This window comes from Pteronotus mesoamericanus, unplaced genomic scaffold (genome assembly GCF_021234165.1).
Source record: "Pteronotus mesoamericanus isolate MK-2021 breed Mesoamerican mustached bat unplaced genomic scaffold, CSHL_Meso_final contig_647, whole genome shotgun sequence".
Classification (NCBI taxonomy): domain Eukaryota; kingdom Metazoa; phylum Chordata; class Mammalia; order Chiroptera; family Mormoopidae; genus Pteronotus; species Pteronotus mesoamericanus.
Window position 1 is genome coordinate 55,697 of NW_026555227.1, and position 25,724 is coordinate 81,420.

Here is a 25,724-nt window from a genome sequence, read left to right on the forward strand (position 1 = left end):
AAACGGAAGCTAGATCAGTCTTAAGTAGATAATGAACAGACTTATTATGACACTGGTACTTTCAGTTTTATTCAAAAGTTCTCTGGGATTTGTCTTAGATAAGAATAAAGATCACAATATGATATTCATTTTAGTGTACTAGCTGCTTAAAACTACATATAAAATTTCAGAAGTAGGGTAAACACACCTTAAAATAGTAATATAGTGTTCTTTAAATGTTGAGGTGAACTTTGCAAACATGCAGGAGAAAAATAATATTCATATATGTTCTTTTGGTTCACTAAACTTTCTTCTTTTTGGCACTGACTCTTGACTAGCAGAATCAAAGTGATGAAGAACCTGTCAAAAGAAAACAGCGAATAAGAATAGGTATTTTCCAGTTTAAATGTCTTTAATTTTAGGTATTTTCATGTCTCTGAGGTTTCTTTCTTCTTCTTTTTAAAATATTATAACTAGCATACCTATATCCTATTAAGATAGGTTACCTGGGTTCTTTAGAAGTAGGGTAAATTTTATTATTGACATATTTAAATCTTCTGATGGCTGCTGAAAATATATACTTGCAAAGTATACAGTCTTCATTAGGGTTGTTGGAGTAGATAGATAGTTAACATTATGCCCTCAAAATAGTAAAATATTTTGGAGGGATTAGAGGGTACAAAAGATATAAAATGAGCTGCAAACAGAAAAACATTATATCTTGGCATAATGTAAGATTTAAACCATGTTTTGTTTTGGTATCCCTGATACTTAGCAAGCAGTACCTAATATATAGTTGACATTCAATGCACTTTTGAAAGAATGGGAGGACGAACTAGGAAAATTCCCAGTAAGATTCCCTGAGTTATTGATCTTTGATTCATATGGAAAAAAGCTTACTAAGGATACAGACTGAATTATGATTTTGCAGAAAAAAAATCAAGGCTTAATACATTGGGAAAAATTAAAGAATCTAATATATTAGTAAATGTCAGATCATTCCATTCCCTTCTTAAGATATGTAAATTGATAATAGTATTAACCAATTATGTTTTTGTGATTACCCCTTTAACTTTTGATTTTTAAAAACAGTTCTGAGTTTTCAATGGTTTAATTTTAACCTACTAATAATACTAAAAATCCTAGGTGAAAAAGTATATATGTTTATCTCAGAAATGATAAATACATTGTCTCATTTTGTAAAATAAGGTTGCAAATAAAAACAACAGTTACAGGATTTAGATCAGAAAAGATTTTTTTCTCCTAACGTCCTAGGAGGAAATGCTTTATTTTTAAGGAACATGTGTGAATTTGGTAACTTAATGGTTTCTAGTTTAAATTAAATAGTCACTCTTTATTCAAAATAAATAAGCACTCTTAGTTACAGAAAAATAGGGGCATAAACTTATTGCCTCCTGGCCTCTGAGACAGAAACCACATTCAGAATATGTTCATTTACGAAAGAAAGATTTGTAGATCAAAACAAATTTGGAACTTTTCAAAGAAACAATAAAGACTAAAAGAAATAATTCTTGTCAAAAGTCACAGGTTGGAAAACTGATTTTTCTTCTGAGACTCTCCAAGTATCCTCAAATCTTCCCGCTGAAAGGCCATGCTCTGAGAAGGGGCACTTCCTGCCCTTCTGCTCTAACACTGGCTCTCTACAGGGCCAGACTGAGTCACCACGACTTAGAGAACATCAGCCACATTGTTCCTGTTTACCACATATTAACTTGGTTCAGTTCTTCTGCAATGAACAGAACCTTTCCTCAGCAGCAGAAGACTCGGAGTACCACGTTTTCCAGTGTTTTCGAGATTCACATTATGCTCAAAGGGCTTTGAGGAAAAGTTTCCATCAGCATGCCCCAGTGCCCATTCATGGCACTTGCCATTTTGGATGCCACAAAGGCTGATTCCTGTGCTCTGCATCCTGCTGAAATCCCAATTAAACAGCATTTCAAACACATTAGGCCAATGAAGAAAAAAGAACCACAAAGTTGTTCAGACCTTCCCCTCCTTACCCCAAATACACAAACACACAAAAGAACTCTTTTTATAAATTCAATTTCATCATCTGAGAGGTTGAAGCCTCCAGCAATTCTTCTAGCTCCAGGGAACACTGTAACACTTCCAGATATTTTCTCCAGATTTCAATGTGTTGTGGCTCTTCTGTGTTGAGAGCAGTGGGGAAAGGGGAGCATCTTTCCCAAGGGCCTGGGACCCTGCTCTCCTGCCAGCTCCCACCACACATTCTCCAGCATGGTCTTGTGCGCTTCTCTCGCCACCATTGTCAGCTCAACCATCTTGTGGAACTGGTTCTGGGTCCCATTGTAACTGAAGATCCCCACCACACTGACAGCATGGTCTTTGTTCAAACTGCTCCCCAGAGCTTTGCACTTGATAGCAAACACAAAAGGAAATATTCTGTTCACAGGTATAATCAATGATGGTGTGCAGGGTGTCGTCCAACCCACCTTTCAACTGTATCTTCTCACAGCTGGGGAAGATGACGACACACTTCAACTTTCTGAGCCTCAGGTATTTGAGTGCCTCCCTTGGCCCCAGCACAAGCTGGAGTTTGGTCTTGGCCTTGACAGGATCTTTCTGGTACATATAGTCTTGGAAACGAATCAGCTCTTTCAGCAGATCCATAACACAGGCATCAACCTCTTACTGAGTGCCTGGCTGCAGTAATCCCTGAATCTCTGGCTGTGGATCTTGGGGTAGCTGCCATCTTTATAGGCCAGGTAGCAGTACTTCACTGCCTCCTTATGGATCTCAGCTTCCAGCAGCTCTTTTGACTTGCTCTCTACAGCAGGAGTGGAGCACACTAATGCCTGTGCTCCCCCTGGAGTCTGCTCAAGAGCCAGGTCATCACCATCATTCTCTACAACTTGTGCATCACCTAATGGGCTCACCGTGTTTTCTCGAAGACACTGCTGCTTTCTCTCCTTCCATTCTTTCAAAATAATCTTCTTCAATGGGGTTGGCTTCTTGGCCCTAGGGACCTCCCTCTGATTCCCCTTCTTCATCAGAAGAGCACTGGAGTCCAAGGGGTTGTGTGGGGTCTTCGTCTTCACCTGGCTGATGTGGTGGCCCTTCTTCCCTGACGTGGCCTCTTTAGAGAGAGCAGGAGCTTCCCCAACTGAAAACACTGCTGGTGTGGAGGACCGCTTTGCACTCTGGGAGTGCTGCTTCTTTTCCAGTGATGTCAGCATTACCCCCAAATCCAACTGTACTGGAATCTGGCTCTTCTTTCCACTGCTTTTAAAATTATTCTGTGGCTGCTATTTAGATTGAAATTTTGATGACTCTACTCTGTCTCTGTCTTTTCTTTCAAATGCAAATGCCAGTTTGGGGAACTCCTCAGCATCTTCGATCCTTTGTGGTCTTGAACTGTCAGGACTTTATATTTTATTTAGACTGTTCTTTTTCTGATTCTTCCTTGAGGCTTCATTTTGCTCAGGATCACCACCTTGTGATGCTTTGGACTTTTTATTTGAATGGACAATGGGTTTCTCTCTGTTGTAGGGAGGATGTGAAGATAAAACTTGAGAAGATGATATGCTACCATTTTTAGGATCTGCTAATGAAAAAAACCATCATGGAAGTTTATGATGGAAGTAACATTTCTAGGGGCTGGTGATGGCTCTGTAGGTAAGGCCCAACAGACAACATAACCCACTGGTATCCAGGATAACTCTCTCGTACACAAAGAGGGACTGGTAGCAGCATTATCAGTTACAGAGTCAGTTAGGTTATTATTTTTCACCTCTATTTCACCCTTTGCAAACACTGGAGCAGGTTTCACCGCTTCTCTCACAAGAGAAGTATTCGTAGAGGCAGAGCATAAAGGCCTACACTTGGGTTATTTTGGTGTCTGTAGTATCTCATTGTTCACTGTAACTTGCAGTTTAGGAAAATCCAACCTGGTAAATTCAAACTCAGGTTTGGAGGCATGTTCACATTTTTTGATAATTCTGGATTTTCTGTCTGTTCATCTATGATAACCATCTGATTTCAAATTAGCGTCAGCATGAATGGATGTATGATGTGGCCTTTTACTGATTTTATATCAGATGATATATTTCTATCAGACTTCTTATTGTCAATTTTTTGCTCATTACACATTTTTTTCTTAAATAGAGTTTTCATGTCTTATGGGAATGGGCACATGTGCTCATACCGTGGCTTCACCCTCTGAAAACCTTGGTAACAACTGGGTTCATTATAATTATACCGGGAGCCAGGCACTGGGCAAACATTTTGTGTAGACTCCAGGGTGTAAGAAGAATAGGTGTACAGCTGAAGAGCCATCTCAGAAGATAAATACTGATATGGAAATGTTGAAGCTCCAAAGGCCGTATCTTCAGGATAGAGTTTCTGCCAAGGCACTGGTAGTTCTTAAACACAAGGATAGTGCATAGCTGCACAGCTAGGGAACATGTGTGCCTCTGAAGACTCAAACCATGCCACACTGAGCCCAGCAATTTTGGGGACAAACCATTTGAAATCGCTGACAACTGATGCTCTAACCTGTGGGCTCCTGCAACCCCTCTGAAGCTATGGCCCACGGCTCAGACGTGGCCCTGCCTCGAGGCCAGCCGCCACCCTGTCAGCTGGCTGGACAGACAGGTGGAGAGTACTCCTATTTTAGTTTTGATCTCTAGAAAGCTCAGATCAAGTTTGTGGCCCAATTTTAGCTCTAAAATAAGTAAAATGGCTTGAATATTCTTATACTCTCATTTTTTCATTCTATTCATATTTTCCTTACACTGATTTTTATTTATTTTATAAATTCCTCCCACTACTTCAAATCATTCATGGAACTGGACATTAAATTTTTACATGGAAAAAATTAATAAACCAACATAGTGAATCTTACTTTAAAATCACCCTTTTAAGAACCACATATCGTTTTAATAGATTTGGATATTAGAGCTCTGAGGTATATCAAGGCATATTATATTTATCATCTTAAATTTAATCCATAATAATGATATTCTGATATTTGACATTTTATTCAATTTATATATTATCATAAGACTTACTGTTTTCCCAGATTCAAGCTGACTTCTCTTCCGATTTTCTTTAGATTTTACTCGTTGATTTCCATTAACCTCCAAAAAGACAGAGTAATTACTAATTGGTTATTTCTCAAAGAACAACCAACACTTGATTTTTAACCATAAGTAACTATATGAAGTTTTTTTAAAAAACAGCTTTACTGAGATGTAATTCAGATACCATGCAATTCACCTATTTAAAAGTGTAAAATTCGATGATTTTAAAGTATATTCACAGAGCTATGCAACCACCACTGCAGTCAATTTTAGAACATTTTCCTTACTCTAAAAAGAAACCCTAAACCCTTATAATTATCAATCTTCTATTCCCCGACCCTCCCACCAGCCCTTCAACTTTCTGTCTCTAGAGACACCCCTACTCTGGACTTCCATGTGAATGGAATTATATAATATGTGGATTTTTGTGACTGACTTCTTTCACTTAGCGTAATGTTTTCAAGGTTCATCCAAGTTGTAGCATGTACTGACACTTCATTCCTTTTTATAGCTGCATAATATTCTCCTGCATGTACTTTTGTTTATCCATTCATCTGTTGATAAACATTTAGGTTTTCTCCACCTTTTCGATATTGTGAGTAATAACATGTATTCAGTTTTTAAAATGAATATTGAATAATATTCAATATTCAATATTCAATATTAAAATGAATATTTTATAATATTATAAATATTAATATTAAAATGAATATTGAATATCATATTGAATAGTAGTAGCTATTATACTACTATTCTCTAAAATGACATACTAATTTTGTGATATTTGAAATGTATTCTCCAATGATAAATTCCTTAGTATATATACTATTAAATATTTTCATTTCTTCCTTTTTCCTAACCATAATTCAGTCATAATTCACTTCTCCAAATCAGAAGTAGTTTGGTAGAAAAGCGAATTTATGTTCCCGAAGCATCCTAATGTTACATTACAAGGAAATTTTGCCTAATGTAGAGAAATGCTGGCTTTTCTCTACAGATCATAAAAACAGATATTCATCCTAAATAGAAGCTGCCTGGGAAGAACATTTTGCTGCTAGAAATACTGTTTTTTGAAATTCTTTTATCTCTTGCTTTCATTAGTATACTATTTTGAAAGCTGTTTTCTTCCAGTTCTAACTTCCCACTGAGAATATAGGGGTGGGGAAAGGATACCTAAAATGGCACTATAATCAGTGATGCATTGGAAAATTTTTAACAACTGGTTCTCTGGGAGAAACAAATCCTAAGTTGAAGCATTTACTGATATCAATGCTGTAAATACTCTCCATTGTGTCCAATTTAAAGCTACCAATATGATGTCTCTGAATCAGGAGTTGAGAAGAAATGCTCTACCATCCCACTCTTTATTTGAGTATGCTGTTTGTTTCCTATTTTTGGATATAACATTTTGCATATTTTACAGAATGCTTTTTCTTTACCACTGAACCTTTGAGAATAACTTAGAGCTCTAAAATAAAATACAGACTTCTATTTAGTACAATTCATACCAAAAACTAAAATAAAGCAGTGTTTGCTTTTTTGCTTAATAACATGAGATTCGTTTTATGGACTATATGTACAAAATGTTCATTTTAATGTCTTATTAACAAGATAATCCATTTATAAGATAGAACATGGGAATATTTTGGCATTTCCCTGGGAGTCTAGATAATGGTGTCACTTCTTAAAGCCTTTCCTGGATGTCCCTCTCTAAAGTACCTTCAATGAAATTAACCACACTTTCCTCTGTGCCTCTATATAGTCTATTCAGACTGCTATAATAGCCCTATATCACTGCTTTTGACCTCCAACTACTAAACTTTTAGCTAAGAACAGGAACTATGTGTTATTTATATTTCCAGTACCTAGTAAAGTACCTGACACATAATAGGTGCTTACTAAATATTGGCCCAATAAATGAAGTGTTCATAAGCAAAATAAACTCATATATGGGGAAATTATAAGGTTAGAATGGAAAACCAATGTAAAGAGACACTTACCATTTTATTCTGAAAGATTTTTCCACTTCTTGTTTTGCTTTCAGACATATCAAGTTTAGATGTTTTACTGACTAACTGCTCAACCTAGAAAATAATTACACAAAACATAATAAAAGGTTCTTCTATCACAATAATGGGGTTTAAAAATTCAATCACATTAAATTTATGGTCTTGTTTATTGAGATAATGAAACCAATAATGAAACTGACATCATACACAACTGAACATTCACTAAGCTGAGAAAGTCCCAAATGATCATCACGAGGGACTATTCTTTTAGAAGAGAAAAACTTTAGCCCACTCCCATTGGAGAAGGGGCTGTGCAAAGGGGAACATGCATCAGTACCATTTTCAAGTTCATTTTATCTAAATGTTAGATTTAGATAAAATCTAAATTTAGATTTTACTGTAAATGGAAAACAAAATGAAGGATGTTCTGCTCTAATGCAACAAAAATGTATTATATACTCTATTTGTAAATACAAAGTGTGGTGGATGGTAATTGCTTAAGATTCTTTTTAGCTCTGAAATATTGAGATTCTATGCACAGTATTTAGATTTATTACTAAATCCACCAATAATACACTTAAAACTTTCAACATATAATTTCCAGATTTTATTAATGAGCATTCTTAATACATAATTTTCTTCTAAGAAGCCTAGAATAAAGAAATCTGAGTAAAAACTAAGTAAGCATATAAGCAACAGTCTTGAAAAAAAATTAGAAGTGAGATGGAACTATCAAGTTTATACCTGCGAATGAGAAACTGAAAGATCTTGACTTTCTTTAGATCTCATAATTTCATCTTCTTCACAAGCTAAACTTGGTTCTGTAAAAAACAAAAAAGTTAAAGTGGTATAAAATTGAATTGGAAGTGAGTAAATCTACATTTTCATTAACTTTATACCTCCAAGTTCAGAAGATCCAGGGTTTTTTTTCTGCTCTTCCATTTTCATTTCAATGTCAAAATCATCCTACATAATTACATGAAGAAAAAAATGGATACATTTCAAAAAGAAACTAAAACAACTTGGTAGATGTATTGATCAGCAAATTTTTTTTCTTTGAAGGTTAAATATAACATAAAACTACAACTACACTATACTTGCTAGAAAGAACATGATCCTATAATTACTATAACAAGGCAACTTACTTATCCTGATAAAATATAAAATACTACTTTATTTTGCTGGGTTGCTTTAAGGACAAATGATAAAAATATACAATTTTTTCAAAATATATGATGGTTCCAAGAACCCTTAGATCTTACTGTTGTTTCAGGGCACTGAATTAAACATGTTCACACAACAAGCTGCCACTTGGAAAGTTCTGAAATTTCCACACAGATGTTAGCATACACCCTGAATATGCTCCAAAACTCTTCAGGGCATTAGTTCAGGATAAGATTAGTCATGGTAGAAATAACAGATTTAATGTCTACTTTATAATTATTATTCCCTTTGTGACATACGTCAAAGAACTTTAAATATTTTAAAGATTACATAAATTCCAGACATATTTGTTTATAAAGCAAGACTTTAATTTAGGTTTTAGGAAAAAGATTTCTTCTTTGATTATTGGTTGGAAATGAAATTTTCCATTTGTAAGGATGTGGCCACAGAGCCTAAATAAGAATAGTCAGTCTCTCTATGAAAGTATTGTGGTCATAATTTAGAATAAAATCAAATAAGAGAAAACTACAAAGACGAGATCAAAGAACAATCATGTTAATGATGAAAGATTTCCTGGGAGTGAGACAGCAACAACAAAAGCTTCTTTGTTCTTATATTCACCCAATCATTCAACCAGTGATGAGAATGCACATCCATAAATCTAAGTGCTAGGTACAGGAGGACAACAATAAGACACTTTTTCTTCCTTCTAGGAACTCCAGAGTGCTTCAGGACAGTGACTCTCCAAGCCCTGAAGAAATTCAAGCAGAGCTAGTAGGGGAGTTGTAAAAAGAGTTCCAGCATTTAATTAGGGGATTGGAGTAGGTCAATGGTTTTCAAACTCCAGAGACTACGGAGTTTCATCAGAGTCTGCTATGAGGGGAGGGGAGGTGGTGAGTTGCTCAGCCTCTAGAACCATTCCCTGCTTCATTCAAAATAGATGCACTTTAAAATTTCTTAGAATAGTGTTTGCATAAAGATAAAAAGCTTGCAAGCTTTTTGAAGTTTTAAACTAGGTTGGGGCATATTCAAAGTGCATGCTAACATCTATATGGAAATTCCAGAGCTATAAAAGTGGCAGCTTATTTGGTGAACGTATCTAATACAGTGCCCTCAAATGACAATAAGATCTAGGGGGTCTTAGAACCATCACACATTTTGAGAAAGTTGTATATTTGTATCATTTCTCCTTTAAAATATGGCTATTCTTTCTTTAAGGTCCCTTCCAAACTTGAGTTTATGATTCTGAAACAGTATTTATACAAATATTAACAACAGCTATGAAAGTCCTCACTGAGACCAACATTTACTACTGTACTTTGTTTCATTAAATGTACTTACAGATACATAATGCTCCTGTTCATCTTCTAGATCATCTTTTTCCATGAGAATTTTTTGAAGTGGTGTTTTTAATTGTTTTGGAAATAATATAGTTGAATCAATATTTTCCATTCGTTCTTTCTCAGTAGTCACTTTTACTTTAAAGGTGTGAAAGGGCGTTGGGACTTCTCCCACATTTAAATACATAGGCTCCCCTTCAAATATCACTCCTTCACAATCACCATCCTTAAAACCAGGAGGCTGGTAATCTGGGGGTGTAACTGTAAAGAGTAAGAATAAACTGTGCTGTTCATGAAATTGAAGAAAATATTATTATAATAAAAATACAGGCAGATTGGAGAAATTTCAAGTAGTAATAAAGGATATATAATAAAAACTAAAAATCACTCTTCTATTATCTCTTAGTTCTTATTTTATTCCCTAAAGGTCACTTTCTTTTTTCCTTCACTTGACTGTTTGCATAACCTTGAGGAAATTACCATCCTTGATTTGGTTTCCTCATCTGTCAAATGAGGAAAATAACAGTACCTGCCTCATAGGGTAATTGTGGATATTCAGTAAATTAAAGTGTGTAAAATGCTCAGAAAAGGACTGGGACATAGTAAGTATTCAATAAATGTTAGTTGCTGTTATGTTGTTGCTTGATGTTGAAAAAATTATGCATATACGATTTATACTATTCATATATATTCATATGTATGCATATATATCCTTAAAACACAAATGAGATCATACTGTTCTGTGTCTAACTCTTATTAACCTCGCTTTAATGTTTTAATATTTATTTTTTATTTTTCTATTTTTATTGTTTTTTTTCATTACCATTTAGTCCCCTTATATCCCCTTCCACAAACCAGTTATCCATGTCCATGAGTCCTTTTCCCTTTTTGCTCAATCTTTCCACTCCCTACCATTCCCCCTCCTTAGCTGTCTATCTAAACTGCTCTCTGTCTAGAAGTCTGTCTCTATTTTGCTTGTTAGTTCAGTTTATTCATTAGATTCCACATATGAGTGAAATCATACAGTATTTGTCTTACTCTGACTAGCTTATTTCACTTAGCATAATGTTCTCCAAGTCCATCCATACTGACGCAAAGGATAAAACTTTCTTCTTTTTTATGGCTGAGTAAAAATTTATTAGCACATTCTTTTTAATAGCTTGTACCACAGAATCCTATTATATAGATGCACCATAATTTATTGACTTAATCCTCCAATGAAGGACTCAAGGTTGTTTCCATTTTGTTCCTATTTTAACCAATGCTATAATGAAAATCCTTATACACATAAACTTGCATATTTGTGTAAGTATATTCCCAAGATACTCTTGTAGCTGTAAAAGAATTTCTGGACTAAAGACAATATGCATTTAAAATTTTAATACTGACAAATTGTCATCTAAGAATGTTGTACCTATACACACTTTCTCAAGAGAGTATAAAAATGCCTGCTTCCCCCCAAACCCTGGTAAGTGAAAAATGGTATCTCACCATTTAATTTCTTTAATTATGAGTAAGACTGTACCTCTCATTGATACGAGGGGGGACCCAAGAAACACCCCTGGAATTTATTTATAAAAAATTGCGTATTTGTTCTTACATGTTTAAACTTCAATCACCTCCAAAGTACTCTCCATTTGATGCAATACACCTATTGAAACTTTTTTCCACAGCTCAAAATAGTTTTTGAATTTGTTGATTTTGAGCTTCTGCCATTCTTTTGTTTCATCTCTTCCAGGTCAGCAAAAACATTTCCCTTTGAGGGCTTTTTTCATCAGGGGAAACAAAAAAGAGTCATTCTGGGCGAGATGAGGTGAATGGAGAGGGTGCGACATGGGGGTCATGTTGTTTTTGATCAAAAACAGCTGAACACTCAGTGCAGTGTGTGCAGGTGTGCTCGCTTATAAATCACTCATCATGAAATGGGCAAATGCATTGGAAGGGTCTTTAAAAAAAATTACTGAGGCTGAGTGCAGCTTCTCACAACAATGCCAGCTGGTACACTGATACAGATGGGTTCCTAGAACACTCACCTAGTGGGGGAAGCCTGTACTACAAGGGGCCCACCCTGCAGAAGATAATTCTGTATATTTTGAGTCCCCCACATATGTTGCTATCACTGGAGAGGTCTGTGTATATTTTATTTTAATATTATTATTTTTAATCCTCACCTGAGGATTTGTTTTCATTGATTTTAGAGAGAGGGTAAGGGGGGGAGAGAAGAGAAATGGGGGGGAAAGAGAGAAACATTGACGGGTTGTTGACTCCCATAGGCACCCAGGGACTGAACCTACAACCTAGGAATATGCCCCATGCAGGAATCAAATCTACAACCTTGTGGTGCACAGGATGATACCCCAACCAACTGAACTACCCTTCCAAGGAACTTTTGTGTATATTTTAAAACCCATTGTTTCAAATCTTTCTTTTTCAAATATTAATATTAAATTCAAGTTTTGTAATTTCAAAAAATATATAGCAAGTTATGCCCTTAAAAACGTTTGGGATGAAAACCAATAGTTTCAATAATAACATAACATACAGATAGCAACTCAAACATGATATATTGCTAACAATACCTTCATCATAGTAAAAAAGTTTCATGGTCAAACAAACATCATTAGGTAAAGGTTCCAGATTTTGCATTAGAACATAAATCTTGCGGATGAGGAGAATACTTGCTTTCTTGGTGTCAGCAGATGAGATACTAGATTCAGTGCTTTGGTTTCTACTAGAAGAGAATCACACATTATTTTATGACACATGTTGCTTCTAATAATACACTTCACATTTTGCTATTTGAGCTTCTTTTTTCTATTATAGCATTAAGTTGAAAGGTACCATAAAATGTCACTGTTATAAAAAATTTATATCATTATTATAAACTAATAATTTTACATAAATTAAACTAATATGCATTTTATGTAAGATGCTTAAAGGAAACAAATCATCAATTTAAATTATATTTATAATAAGCATACAATAGCTTTCCTACTCTTTGGCTGTTTCACAATTAAAATAGCGTATAATTAGCCACAGAATCCTGGCTTACAGTTACTTCAAGGATATTTGGTACAGCCACACCTTGGGTTAGTTGGGAACATCTGAGAAATTTCAAAATTAATTATGAAATTTAGCTATATAGTATTAGTATGAATAAATGGTAATCTGTGATGCAAAAAGAAAACAAGAGAATATACCTTATAAAGTCCATGACAGGTCCATTCTTGGTGTACTTGAATTTAAATTGATAACATTCTGAAATTGTCTTAAATAGAAAACACTGCAGTTATGTACCCAATATACAGTCCTGGCCCCCAAGTAACTATGTACTGCTTTTGCATAACTCTTAATATTTACCTAATAATTTTCTACCATATTAATCCCTATTGGTGTGTTGAAACTTAAAAGTTCCGATAGTTGATTCCCACGGTTTGGGATTTGGGGCTTCAATCTTGAGAGAATTTTGTTTTCTTACTCTTTGCAAGGTATGTTAGACACATCAGAAATAAGGAACCCCTTAGCAGGCAGGCAAGGGAGGCAGCTTATCTCTTACTTTAGCAGAATGACAAAGCACAAAGCTTCAATCCTTTGTACGTTGTGCATAAGCAAGTCATTTAGGTTTTCTAAGTCTCAGTTTCCCCAGCTAACGAAAGAGGTTGAAAATAGTGCCTATCTCATTGGTGGTTGTGAATATTTATCAATGGGATAATTTATACAAAGCCCTTAATAAAGTTCCTGGCACACTAAGCATTCAATAAATATTAGTTCATCAGCAAGGTTTCTCTTCTATTGAAAGAAAAAAGTGTGCAACTATAAAACATCTGAAAATAAATGAACACTTTTCTGAATAGTTTCTGAACAATCAACAAATTCATAACTTTTGCCTATACTATTTTGTCACCATGGACATATATTAAGGCATGAATATCAATGAAAAGACACATTCTCAGCCCTCTTGAAGCTCTAATACTTTTATTACATTCTTCACATTTCAGTGCTCCATAGGGATGGGGATCAGTTTGTTGTTTTTTAAAAATCTTCTCCATGACTGAGTGAAACACTGTATTATAACAGCTATGATGTAATGGTTACGCACCCAGGTCATGAACTGGACTTCCAAGGTCCAAATTCTGGTTCAACCACTGTGAACACAGGAAAGAAACTTTGTATCTAGGTTTTCTTATCTATAAAATAGGGACCATAATGGTAGCTACCTCACAAAAGTTGTGATGAACCAATGAGGTAACACACAAAAAGCCCCAAAGAACAGAGCCCAATGCCAGTAAGCACTCATTAGATTCTTTTTCCCCTTAGTTTCTTCTGGTTTTTCTTTTCATTTCTTGTAACCCCTACTTGAATTGTCAGATGAACTGGTGGATGTGACTGGACTGTGATGAATATTCAAAGTTTAAGGAGGAGTTTCTTATTTTTTTCCAAACTCAACCCCTTTCATAATTCTATAAAAGGAATATTGTATAGAATTATGAAGTGAGGAGATTTAAGTAATTTCTAACGGTCTGTGGCTTTGTAGCCTAGGATCAGTCATATAATCTCTCTTGTAGTAAGTATATTTTGTCTAAAGATAACAATACAAACACTGTCTTACCTCAAAAAAGACTTTATGAGGTTCAGACATGAAAATATAGATGGAAATGCATTGATTAAAACACCATTATAAGCATATTATAATTTGTTATTTTTATAAATATTATGTTTCTTTTTCTTTAAGATTTTTTTATTTTCAGAGAGAGGGGAAGGGTGGGCAAAAGAAAAGGAGAGCGACATCAGTGTAAGAGAGGAACATCGATCAGTTGCTTCTCATACCCAGCAACTTTTTGCTTTGCAGGATGATGCCCAACCAACTGAACCACACCAGTTAGGGCAAGGCATTATATTTCTTCACTAACTTAATTCCACTTACCTGTGGGTCTTCTGGGTTGGTGTATACCTATTTGAAAATAATTTACAACTGAGTTATACAAGGCTAAGTATTCAAGGTGAACTAAATTAGTTGTTTAGACTGAACTATTATGTGAACCCAGCAAAATAAAATACAAAACAACCCCTCCCTCCAAAAATTAGTTACTTTCTTCCATTGAATAGATCAGTTATTTGAATAAAGTGACATAATTAATTGATGGTTTTAGTATTATTTAATTAAGCAAGGCCTAACTTTACTGTCTTTTTAAAAAACACACAATTTAGAAATATGTAAATACTTACAGCTAGAACAACCATCCTTAGCTGAAATACAATAACAAAAATCTTATTTTTATTGTATAAAATATTTTTTCATGATGAATCATAATAATTCTGTCCTAGTCCAACAATTATGACTAATAAGAAATAATCTTGCAGAAACAGACTTCACATGATGCATATAAAGCAATATATACCTTAGATAGCCTTTTCTATTTCCCAAAATATCTTTTAGTTGACTTACTGAAGAATGAAATTAATGTTATTTGCTTAAGGAAATAGGGGCATTACCACCAGTTGCAAGGAAATATATATTGTGAAAGAACACATTAAACCTTCCCAATATGAAAGCTGATTTTGAAAGGAGAAAAAGTACAAAGTTCAGGGCCCTGCTCATTTAATAAAGGGAAGAGGCTTTGGAGAACATAAAGAGAATCCCAGGCAATCATTCACTCAAGTAACCTGCCCAAATCTAAGAACCATCCTTGATTTGAATCTTTTTTTATATCCCAGAACCAATCCACCAACAAGCCTAATCAGTTCTACTTGTTAAAATGTATCTGGAATTTTTTTTTTCCCCTCCTCTTCTGCCATCCTGATCTAAGCCACCCGTTTTTTTCCCTTTCTTTTCTTTTCTTTCTTCCTCCTCCTCTTTTTTTTTTTTTTTTAAACCAGTACTGCAGCAATAAAGTGCTATTCTCCTTAATTCCAGTCTGTTCTTCTTCTACAGTATATTCTCTATTTGGCAGCAAAAGTAACTTTTCTTTTAACATATAAATCAAATAATGTTACATTTCTACTCAAAATCTTCCAATGACTTTTATTTGCACCGAAGTAAAATCCAGACTTCTTACCTACACAGCATGAATGCTCTGACTCTGCCTATCTCACCAGGTTTATCTCATGCCACTTCCCCAACTATTCATTGCACTTCAATCATACCAGCTTTTTTGTTCTGTGAACTCTACAAACTCCCCTCCAACTCTGCATTTGCCACTGTGCTAGGAATATTCTCTCCCCCTAAAATCAATGCCTGCCAGGTTTATTCTCATTTACGTATCAGGTTAAATGTCACCTCCCCAAAGTAGCTCCTCTGACCACCCCATCTAAAGTTACCCCATCCTTCCATTTGCCACATAATTTTCCTAAAAATTTTAATGGCATTTAACACTATTGGAAATTATCTGACTTTCTAGTTTTACTGACTGTTTTCCCCTACAGAAGGAACTCTATCATGTTGACCCCTGTTAGCTTACCCAGCTCTTACCTAGAATGTGTGCCAAGCACATAGCAGGCATTCCATATTTAATTAACATTAAATATTAAATGGCTTCATGAGAGAAGTTAGTGATCATGGGTAAGATTTTATCTTCTTTACAATTTTATTTAACTTCTTTATATATGTTGATATAAATATATGCTAAGTATACAAAAAGGCTCATTCATGGTCTACAGTAAAACCTTATTAATTGAAATTTCACTAATTCAGAATTTGTGACAATGTAACTTAGACTACATGGAAATTTATTTTTGAATGCTCATGAAGAAATACTACATTAGTATAAATAAGATTATAGGAGGCATGTGAAACTAATGAATAAACAATTTAAAGACAATTCATTAAATTTTTATAAATTAATATGTTATTAATACAAATGAGTATTAACAACAAAACTGTATTGGCAAAATCTTAAGTATTAATTCTATTAGCTTTAAATGAGTTGAATATTATTCTTTAAAATATTAAAATGTTCAGACTTTTCCGAGTTAGTTTAAATTAATGTTTTACTATATGGTAATTGATGTTACATTTGTAGAATAAATTGTGGGGAAAAAAGGATACAGGGATACTGACTTACATATTTTTTCTGCAAAGCATCATAGCATCCTAACATCCTAAAAAATAATTAAGGATATATTTTTAGATTAAATGCATTTCCAGAAAACAGTTCCTTTAATAAATCTCCACATTATTGCATGACCAAATAATATAAAATTTTCTCATTAAAGATCCCTTCTTATTAAGCAGCTTAAAATAATACAACAAACAATGTGGCAGAAATATAAAATGTTGATATGGATGGAAAAGAAGATATGAAATATTTAACAGCTAGTATTTGTGGGAAACAATAACAGGAAAATGAAGCCCACTCTTATGGAGCATAAAGTAAAAGGAAATTTTAATGCAAAAGTCCAAAGACCTGCAAAAATTGTATCCAGAGTTAAAGGAGGGGAATGACTAAAATTGGGTTAAACACTGAAAGGTATTCAAGGTACAAAAAAATGTGGTTTAATAAAAAAAGATATTCCATTGTTAGGTATTCTTTTACTTACCACTTCACTAACTGTGTAGATCCTGGACAATTTTTATCTTCTCTCAGAATTTTGACACACAGATCTAAACAAAAATTTTAATATAAATATACAGCTACTTAAGATTAGTAAACAATTAGAAATTTAAAATGAAGATTATGTTCTTCAGCTGTGTATTATTGGTATATTATTAATGTCAATGCATTTCCAGATGATTAGTGCTAATATAATTAAAGGAAGAAAGTTTATATGAAAACAATCTTTTTACCTTTATTATAAAATGGCATCACAATGATTAGGATGCATGTGGATTGGCAGAAAATCATTTTTAAAAGCTATAGGCATAATGCTTTTATGTCATTGTTATCCAAAAGCCTTAGAATATTTGCTATGGATCCTTATCTCAGTAAAGTAATTGTAAAAGACTAAAAAGTTAACGGATTAGAGCCCTGCAAAAAGCAACATGTAATACAGTGAAAAGGACTGAGATCTCTCAGTCTCAGATTCCATATCTGGAAAACAGGATAATATCTAACTCATAGTCCTATAAGGTGAATAACAAGATATCATACATAACACAATGCTTTCTGTATCACCCAGCACAGTTCGTAAAAAGCATTGGGCACAATATTACATACATATTATGTGCTGGGCAATAAATTATTAATGTAGTATGAACTGGCTGTATTATTTTTACACAAGAACATAACACTACCACTGTACAAAGCTTTAAATAATATAATATTTTTATCTATTTACTTCCTCATTGTAAGAGTAATGTCAGGTGAAATTATACTTGAGAAACAGAGGAAAAAATATGATTAAGTGCTTTTAAAAGTACTGAATATATTTTGTAAAAACCACTTAGATGTTCACGCAAAAACTTGTACACAAATGTGACATTATTTATAATAGCTAAAAAATGGAAAAAACTCAAATGTTCATCAACTGATGAATGGATAAACTGTCATGACTATTTAATGGACTATCACTCAGCAATAAAAAAGAATATTCTACTAGTCCATGCTACAACATGGGTGAACCTTGAAAACATTATACTGAGTGAACTAAGCCAGGCACAAAGGGCCACATATTGTACAACTGCATTTACATGAAATGTCCAGAATAGAAAAATCCATAGAGACGGAAAGCAGGCTGGTAGTTTTTTAGGACTGGAGCGGTCAAGGGAAGTGAGAATGACTTAATGGGTATACTGTTTCTTTTGGAGTGATGAAAATGTTCTAAAATTGACAGTTGTGATAGTTGCATCTCTCTTTGAATTTCTAAAAATCACTGAATTGTGCAATTTAAATAGGTAAATAGTCAGGTATGTGCATTATATCTCAACTTAATAAAGCTGTTATTAAAGAAACAAAATCTCCAATTCAAAATTTATAGTTTTAGAGCAAGCCAAGATAAAGCAACTATGTTTAAAGAAAGTTTTATTTTATTTTAAAAAATATTTTATTATTTTTAGAGAGACAGGAGGGGCAGGAGAAAGAGAGGGACAGAAACACTGATCAGTTACTTATCACCTGCTCCAACTGGGGGTCAAACCTGCAACCCAGGCATGCACCCCAACTGGAAATTGAATTGGCAACCTTTTACCTGTGACCACTGAGCCATACCAGCTAGGGTTCTTTAAAGAAAGTTTTAAAATAAACATTATATTACCATCTAAATATCTTGTTCCATAAGCACATTCTGGAAATATTCCTCTCAAATACGTGATGCAGGATACTGAAACTGCTAGGAGCCTCTTCACTAGCAGCAAAGACTGCTGTTCAGTTGATATCTTACTGGGAAATGCCAATGCACTCTAAATTCAAGAGAAATTAAAACATTTAGACTTATTAAAAATAAAGTCTTCCTGTACCATAATAGGCCTAGTTTTGCAAAAGCACGTTACTCTCCCCAAGAATTCCTAACCATAGTGGTTAATAATCCCCAAGAAGTCAGTGTGGCTTCTAAGATGTGAGTGTGTTTCCAGGGTAGCAGCCTAAAGGAAACGTAAAAAATGCTTAACAATGTTAAAAATCCCCTTGCAGGTTTTAATTGTCTATAAATGCATAATATATAGATAGATAACACTGTGTAATGCATAATCTGTGCAAAGATAACAATTTTATCTTAGGAGTGGACTGCTATGAATGATAATTTCATCAATGGAACAGAACAGCATTCATTAATACCCAATGTAAACTGAACTAGAACTAGCCAGTGAAGGCAATGCATCAAACATCCAATAGAATTCTCCATTAATTCAAAATAGTTTAGCAAAAGTCTATATTTCTTAAAAATGGAGTTTCCTGATACTACTAAACCCTCAAATAGCTGACTCTAACTTCCAAATATAAAAATAGTTGAGACTTCAAGAAACAGTAAAATTAGCTAAATTAAAATATATTAAAATACAAGACATCATACCATGGAAGTTCTCTGCAGTTGTGCAGTGGCCATCTTCTGATGAAATATTTTCTTTAATTCAACCTTGTAATACAAATGCAAGCTTTAACTTCAGATCTTATTTTTATCCCTAATATTCTAGTTTATTACATGTAAAGGCAGAAAGAATTATATGTGACTAAATGAGAGAATTCCTTTACTTAAAATGAAATCTTCAAAAACATTCATTTTGCAACTCTTTTGAGGTCCTAATTTTGAGCCATTTGACTAGCAAGTCTCACATAAATGGGTTATTGAAAACGCTCTTTAAAAGACCTCTTTTCAAAAAGCATAATCTTTTATTTTTCTTCACAGTATTCAAACACTGACAACATTGTACAGGTAGAGATATTAGGTAATGAAAAACTGCCCCTGTCAAACAAACCCTTCAAAATAATTTTTTAATTTTTGTTTTAAATTAGTTGTTTCAAAATAACAGAATGAGGTAATTTTCTTCACTAAATTTTAGCGTGGCTCTGGATATAACATATTGTCCTATTCTGTGGAACAACTATAAAAGGAAAACAAAAATATTCTAGGTTTTTTTTACTTATTTTTTCTCAATTATAACTTTGTTATTTTGATGTTTCCATTTTTAGGTGCCAATTTCATTTTTTTTAAGCAGACAATTTAACTGGAAGTGTTCACAGAAGAATCTTTTTACTGTAAACATTTAAATTTATCCTGACGAAGACAGGACCAGACGCCGGAGTTAATCTACTTTAAAAAACCTCTAACTAGGTATACGTTTTTCCCCAGATGTTTTTCCATTAAGGCTCTAAGAAATTTAAAAGTAGGCAGAAAGTGACGGAAAAAGATCTGAAAGCAAATAATAATAGTAATAAAATTAAGAAAGAAAACAAAGACGCAAACATATACATTACATAACGTCCGAGGGCCCGGCACCAGGGACTGAGAGCTGCACCACGAAGCCCTTGCTTTGCCGAATGCGCATGCGCCTTCCTTCAACGGTTGCCCAGGGAAGCGCGACAGTAGCCTTTTGACCCCAGGTCGAGGTAAGCTTTCCCGCCAAGACCAGCGCAAGGCATGCTGGGAACCCCAAGAACTCGGAGGCTGGTGTCAACTAGGAAAGACACTGGCTGTCTCAGGAAATGGTTAGGTAATAGCATGTGCAAAGCTTTGCCGTATGCACAGATTTCCTGCAGTGACCAAAATGTCCTCAACCGGAATTTAATTAATCATATTAATTTCAGATTGTTTTCTAACTTTGACTTCGTTACTATCACACAGTGTATTACCACCTTACAGTCTAATGTGTCTTCAGGAAACCAGTTGCTCTAGCAGTCTTCCACTGAGATATTTCTACTACCCTGTATCTCTGGGAACAGCAGATAGCTTTTGAGTGTAATTAATGTCTCATTTAGCAACAAAATAATAAAATCAGAGCTGAAGGGTAATTGGACATAGTCTAGCAGTACAAGCTTCTTAGTTTACAGGTTGTTATATATCCAAATAAATTGTATAAGTGTAAACATATCGTAATTATTCATAAACTTTGAAATGTCTACATTACCAGTCAGAAAAGTCACACTATATGTAAAAAGATTTTTCCAAGGTAAATTAGGAGAGGAAGGAAGACTACAACCCTGTTTTCAGAGTCAAAAATAGTGAAAATTCCCTGGTCTAATAATTATTTTGCTTTATATTTCTTTCACACTTAAAGTTTATAAAGGGCTTTCACATACAGTATCATATTCTTCTATCTTACTATTTTTTTTCAAGCACCTCATGAGGAAGACACAAGTATTACCCCTGTTTTAGAGATGAGAAAACCGATTCAAATAAAATTGGTTTGCCCCAATCACAGCTAATTTCAGTGTTGGCAGAGGGGCTGGTACCACATGTTAAGTTTATGGTATGATGCTTCATGTTAAATTTATTTTGAGTCATTAATAACTATGAAAAAACCAAAATATGAAAAAGTAAATAGCACATATGCAAATCATAGAATCAGAATAATGCTGTAGGGGAGGAATAATTTCTCATCTATGTTCTGAGGGTTTTTGGCTGCAACTTAAACTGGCAGAATAACAAAAGAAATACATGCAAGTTCATACATATATGTGTGTGTGTATATATTATACGTATATAATATTCATATTTATGCGTATTTGGGAGTCTTCACAAGAAAAATGAAGATCCAAAGAAGCAGAGTTGAATGTTTACATACTGGATTGGACAAAGAGTCGTAAATTGTGAAAATATGTTTGGGCAAAAGGGCTTTGGCAGCGTAGCTAAATGAATACAGAAGTGAATAGTAAGATAAAAATTAAACAGTTTGTGCAGATTTATCTGGGCCTTGACTTCACATCCTTGGTGATAAGAATGTCTCTTTGTTTCTGGTATAGGGAGGACACCTTTCACATGGGAATTTCATCTCCTGCTTTAAAAAAAAAATAATAAAGAAGGAAGATCAGTATGTCCTTCTTGCACCACCCTTTAACTCAAAATAGTTAAGATTCCAGAGCAGCATATTTTGGAATGGTCTGTTCTGAACTCCTTCAATGCAATCAGTAGCTACTGAGTTAACTGACTATATCACTGACTATATTTTGAGGATGAGAGTGGAGAAACGGGTGGTGCTGGTGAAAGAGATCTTAAACATCAACTACTGTAATAGTAGTATACAGATAACATTTAAAATTGGTAAGTCAAAAAGTAGCAATACAAATACATTAGAAACCTGAAGGTAAGTACTAAAAAGAAGAGCTAAAATTATCATTAATTCAAAAATATTACTGATTTTATAAATATTGGTTCAGAGAATGGGATATTAAGCTTTACAGATGAACAACCTTCATTTGTGCGTAGTGTTAATGATAGTACCATTTTGTATGTGCCCCGAATTGTTTAACAGCTCCTAGGTCAGTAGCTGTTAAGCTACTACTGTATTGTAGAGAACATAACATTTTTGCTTGTTAGAAATTGATAAATTCTTAGTTATATTACACAAGCACTGCCAAGATACACATATTTATATACTATGGATCAATTCTTATAAAATTTATAGTTTGCTATTTGAAATTGTTGGGGAGGAAAAACTTTTTCTCTGTCCTCTTAGGTTTAGTACGTGGGGACCTGCAAATTAAACTGACATCACACAGAGTAACCAGAGGAAAAAAACGTTTAATTATGTACATATGCACAGGAGTTCAGAAAGAAATATGACTCAAGGATGTGGTTAGAATTTGGAGTTTATGTGCCATCTTAATAGGGAATCGGAAGGAGAAGAGGGGCACTTACGGGAGAACAAATGACTTTTAGGAAAAATAAATAGGTCCTTCAGAGAATAAATGGGATATATGATAGTTTTATGACAATGCTTAGGTGTTTTCCTATCCAGGTGCTGACTTGTGCTGACTTCTCATCTTTGGCGATAAAAGTCAATCTTTCCTTTTGTGAAACTCCCTGGGGGGTGCTTCATGACAGTGAATTATTCCGGGAGACATTGCTTATGGGAAAGTAAGGACAGCTGAGAAAAAGCCTCTTTCTGCTGGCGTTTACTTTCAAGTGTCTTTAGTTCAAAATAATTTGTTTGCCACAGTGGCATATTCTGGGCCCCTTAAAAATTGATGATAAATATAACATATATATGTTTAAATTGCCTATATATGCATAATAAAGTCTAGGAAAATATACAAGAAACTAATAACAGTGATTACTTCTAAGCAGGAGGGATCTGAGCCTATGGGGAAAGGAGTAAGATAGAGATTTTTCACTGTGTTTATGGTCAGTCTTTATTATTCATGGACTTCATAAATTTGAATCTGCCTATTAACTAAAATTTATTGGTAACCCTCAATTTGATTATCAATTCAATACAGCATTTTTGCAGTAATTTGGAGACATGTGTAGAGTGGCAAAATTCTGAGTCTCCCTACACATGTGTTCCCAGATGAGGTTGAACAGATGATACTCTCTCTTTTTGTTTCAGCTCTCATATTTAAACAAGTGTTCCATTTGCGTTCTATTTAGCACCATATTTTTTTGCATTTTTGTGCTATTTTGTGTGATTTTGCTGTTAAAAAATAGTGCTGAAGTGCTTTTTAGTGTTCCTAAACATAAGAAAGTTGTTATGTAATTGGAAGTTATGAAATAGTTATGGGGATGTAAAGTACACCATAGAGAATATAGTCAATAATATTGTAATAGCTGTGTATGGTGTCAGATGGTACTAAATATGGGGGGGAACACTTTTTAAGTTATATCAATGTCTAACCACTATTCTGTACATCTGAAAATTGTAATGTGCCTTACAGAGAAAATACATTTGTTAATAAGCCTTGTTCAGACATAGTACTATTGGTTGCGAGTTCAATGTTAGTAAATCAACAAAATATATTAAATAAGATGTCTTTAAATGGAGACATACATAAAACAAGGTTATGTAAAAATCAGTTGAGGAAAATGTGACCAGTGTCTCGCAGGAATCTAACCCTCTATATCCCGTAGAAGCTATGGTTCAGTACTCAGTAATTCAGAGTTCACAGTATTATTTGCACGTAAGTATGGCAAACAATGAGAATTGACTGTTATATACTGACAAGGTTTAGAACATGCTACCCCAAAATATGGCACCTTGGCATATCAATTATTTTAAGCTGAAGGAATTTGAGAAACTGCAGAAGGAAGGGCTCTTTCTTAGCTGTATCTTTTCTAGCTGTCTCCTTTCCCCTGAAGCAGTTCATAGAAATAGCAGGTGTTGAAGGACTCTCTGAAGCAAGTCACAAGATGGTCTTATGAGAAGCGCCCTCCGTTTACCTAGAGGAAAGGAACATCCTTTTCTTCAGAGACAAAAGGATGCTGAGAGAAATCCCAAGGAGTAGGCCTTGCTAAATTTCCTCCCATTTACTCCCCTTAACTCATACCCTTTTGTCCTATCACATTTTTCCAGGACTTTCCATTCATCGTCAAATATAGTCTAAAAACAATGAAGTTTAACTGGTTCTTCAAGCCCTTATTTCCTTATGAAGGCTCTGTGTAATGTAAAACTTACATTAAATAAATTTTTATGCTTTTCTCTTGTTAATATCTGCCTTTGTCAGTACAATTTACAGGGCATCAGCAGAAGAATGTAGGAAGGTAGTAGGAAAAGATAAATTTTTGTCCCTACATTATTTTTTGATATTTAAAAAAAATATATTTCATTGATTATGTTATTATAGTTGTCCCAATTTTTCCCCTTTGCTGCCCTCCACCTGGTACTCCCATTCCTTTCAGCAATCACTCCCCTTAGTTCATGTCCATGGGTCATACATGCAAGTTCTTTGGCTACTCCATCACCTATACTGTTCTTTATATCCTCTAGTCTATTTTGTACCTACCAATTTGTGCTTCTTTATCCCTGTATCTTTCCCCCTTTTTTCCCCCCTTCCCCATCCCAACTGATAACCCGCCAAATGATCTCCCTATCGATGATTCCGTTCCTCTTCTGCTTGTTTGCTTAATTTGTTATTTGGATTCGATTATTGATAGTTGTGAATTTATTGCCATTTTAATGTTCATCATTTTGATATTCTTTTTCTTATATTTTGAGCCATATGAATATGTTAGTTGTACTAAAAATTAAGTAAATTTTAAAAATTATCTCAGGAACAGATAGCTACATATTATATAATTTTTAACTTCCTGTTTTATTAAAAACAATCTCATTAATTATCTTTATCTTAGTGAAGCAGAAAGGAGAAAGGAACAAAATCCTTTCAAAGTACAGTCCTGGGAAGAGTAGGAAAGAGAAAGAGAGGAAGGGAGAGAAAATTTTGAATAACAGGTTCCTTTAAATTTTAACAGAAATTTCAAAAGTTTCTAAAATGTGTTAGATTTCCATTATTGTGAACAAACTATTAGTATTTTTTTAAACTTCTAACACAGTGTGTTCATCATTCATTTGTATTCATTGGTTATTTCTTTCAACAGTAACTGACTCCGTTAAGGCTGGCACTATGCTATGTTCTAGGTAAAATGTGGTAAACAAGAGTCATGATTTCAGCCCTCACTGAGCTTACAATCTAATGAAGGAGATGTTATACAAATAAGCCTATAAATACATATATAACTATAACTTGATATCTTATAAAAGAAAAGCACTGTATTTAATAAGAAAGTCAAAAGTGGAGAACCTTACTTTATGAGAAGGTGGGTCATGGAAGGCTCTCTGAGGAAGTCACACTTGAATTTCAATCAGAAGT

At 34.2% G+C, this 25,724-nt stretch overlaps 1 protein-coding gene and 1 pseudogene across 2 annotated transcripts; both read right to left on the reverse strand.

Annotated features, from left to right (window-relative positions):
* Positions 1 to 205: 205 nt before the first annotated feature.
* HORMAD1 (HORMA domain containing 1) lies at positions 206 to 19,568 on the reverse strand. Of its 2 annotated transcripts, XM_054580992.1 has the most exons (14): positions 19,498 to 19,568; positions 18,745 to 18,889; positions 17,092 to 17,155; positions 16,617 to 16,653; positions 14,782 to 14,802; positions 14,480 to 14,506; positions 12,756 to 12,823; positions 12,135 to 12,286; positions 9,557 to 9,816; positions 7,951 to 8,017; positions 7,796 to 7,872; positions 7,043 to 7,126; positions 5,031 to 5,099; positions 206 to 339 (listed from the first exon to the last, which is right to left on the reverse strand). In XM_054580992.1, the coding sequence occupies exons 1-14, from the start codon at positions 19,528 to 19,530 to the stop codon at positions 259 to 261; spliced, it is 1,185 nt and encodes a 394-aa protein (XP_054436967.1). In that variant the 5' UTR covers positions 19,531 to 19,568; the 3' UTR covers positions 206 to 258. The 2 variants fall into 2 exon arrangements, with proteins under 2 accessions (XP_054436967.1, XP_054436965.1); XM_054580990.1 differs by lacking the exons at positions 16,617 to 16,653; positions 17,092 to 17,155; positions 18,745 to 18,889; positions 19,498 to 19,568 and adding an exon at positions 15,700 to 15,751 and having other exon boundaries at positions 12,135 to 12,283.
* Positions 1,916 to 4,450, reverse strand: LOC129076829 (selenocysteine insertion sequence-binding protein 2-like; annotated as a pseudogene).
* Positions 19,569 to 25,724: the final 6,156 nt, after the last annotated feature.

What these genes read in the sequence shown, in the direction of transcription:
- HORMAD1 (XM_054580992.1), bottom strand. Translation starts at nt 19,530, where the DNA reads ATGGCCACTGCACAACTGCAGAGAACTTCCATG. An exon ending in TGGAACAAGATATTTAGATG is followed by an intron (nt 17,156 to 18,744) that starts GTAATATAATGT and finishes ATTTTTGTTTAG; the next exon opens with ATCTGTGTGTCAAAATTCTG. An exon ending in AACAGGAGCATTATGTATCT is followed by an intron (nt 8,018 to 9,556) that starts GTAAGTACATTT and finishes GTAATTATGTAG; the next exon opens with GATGATTTTGACATTGAAAT.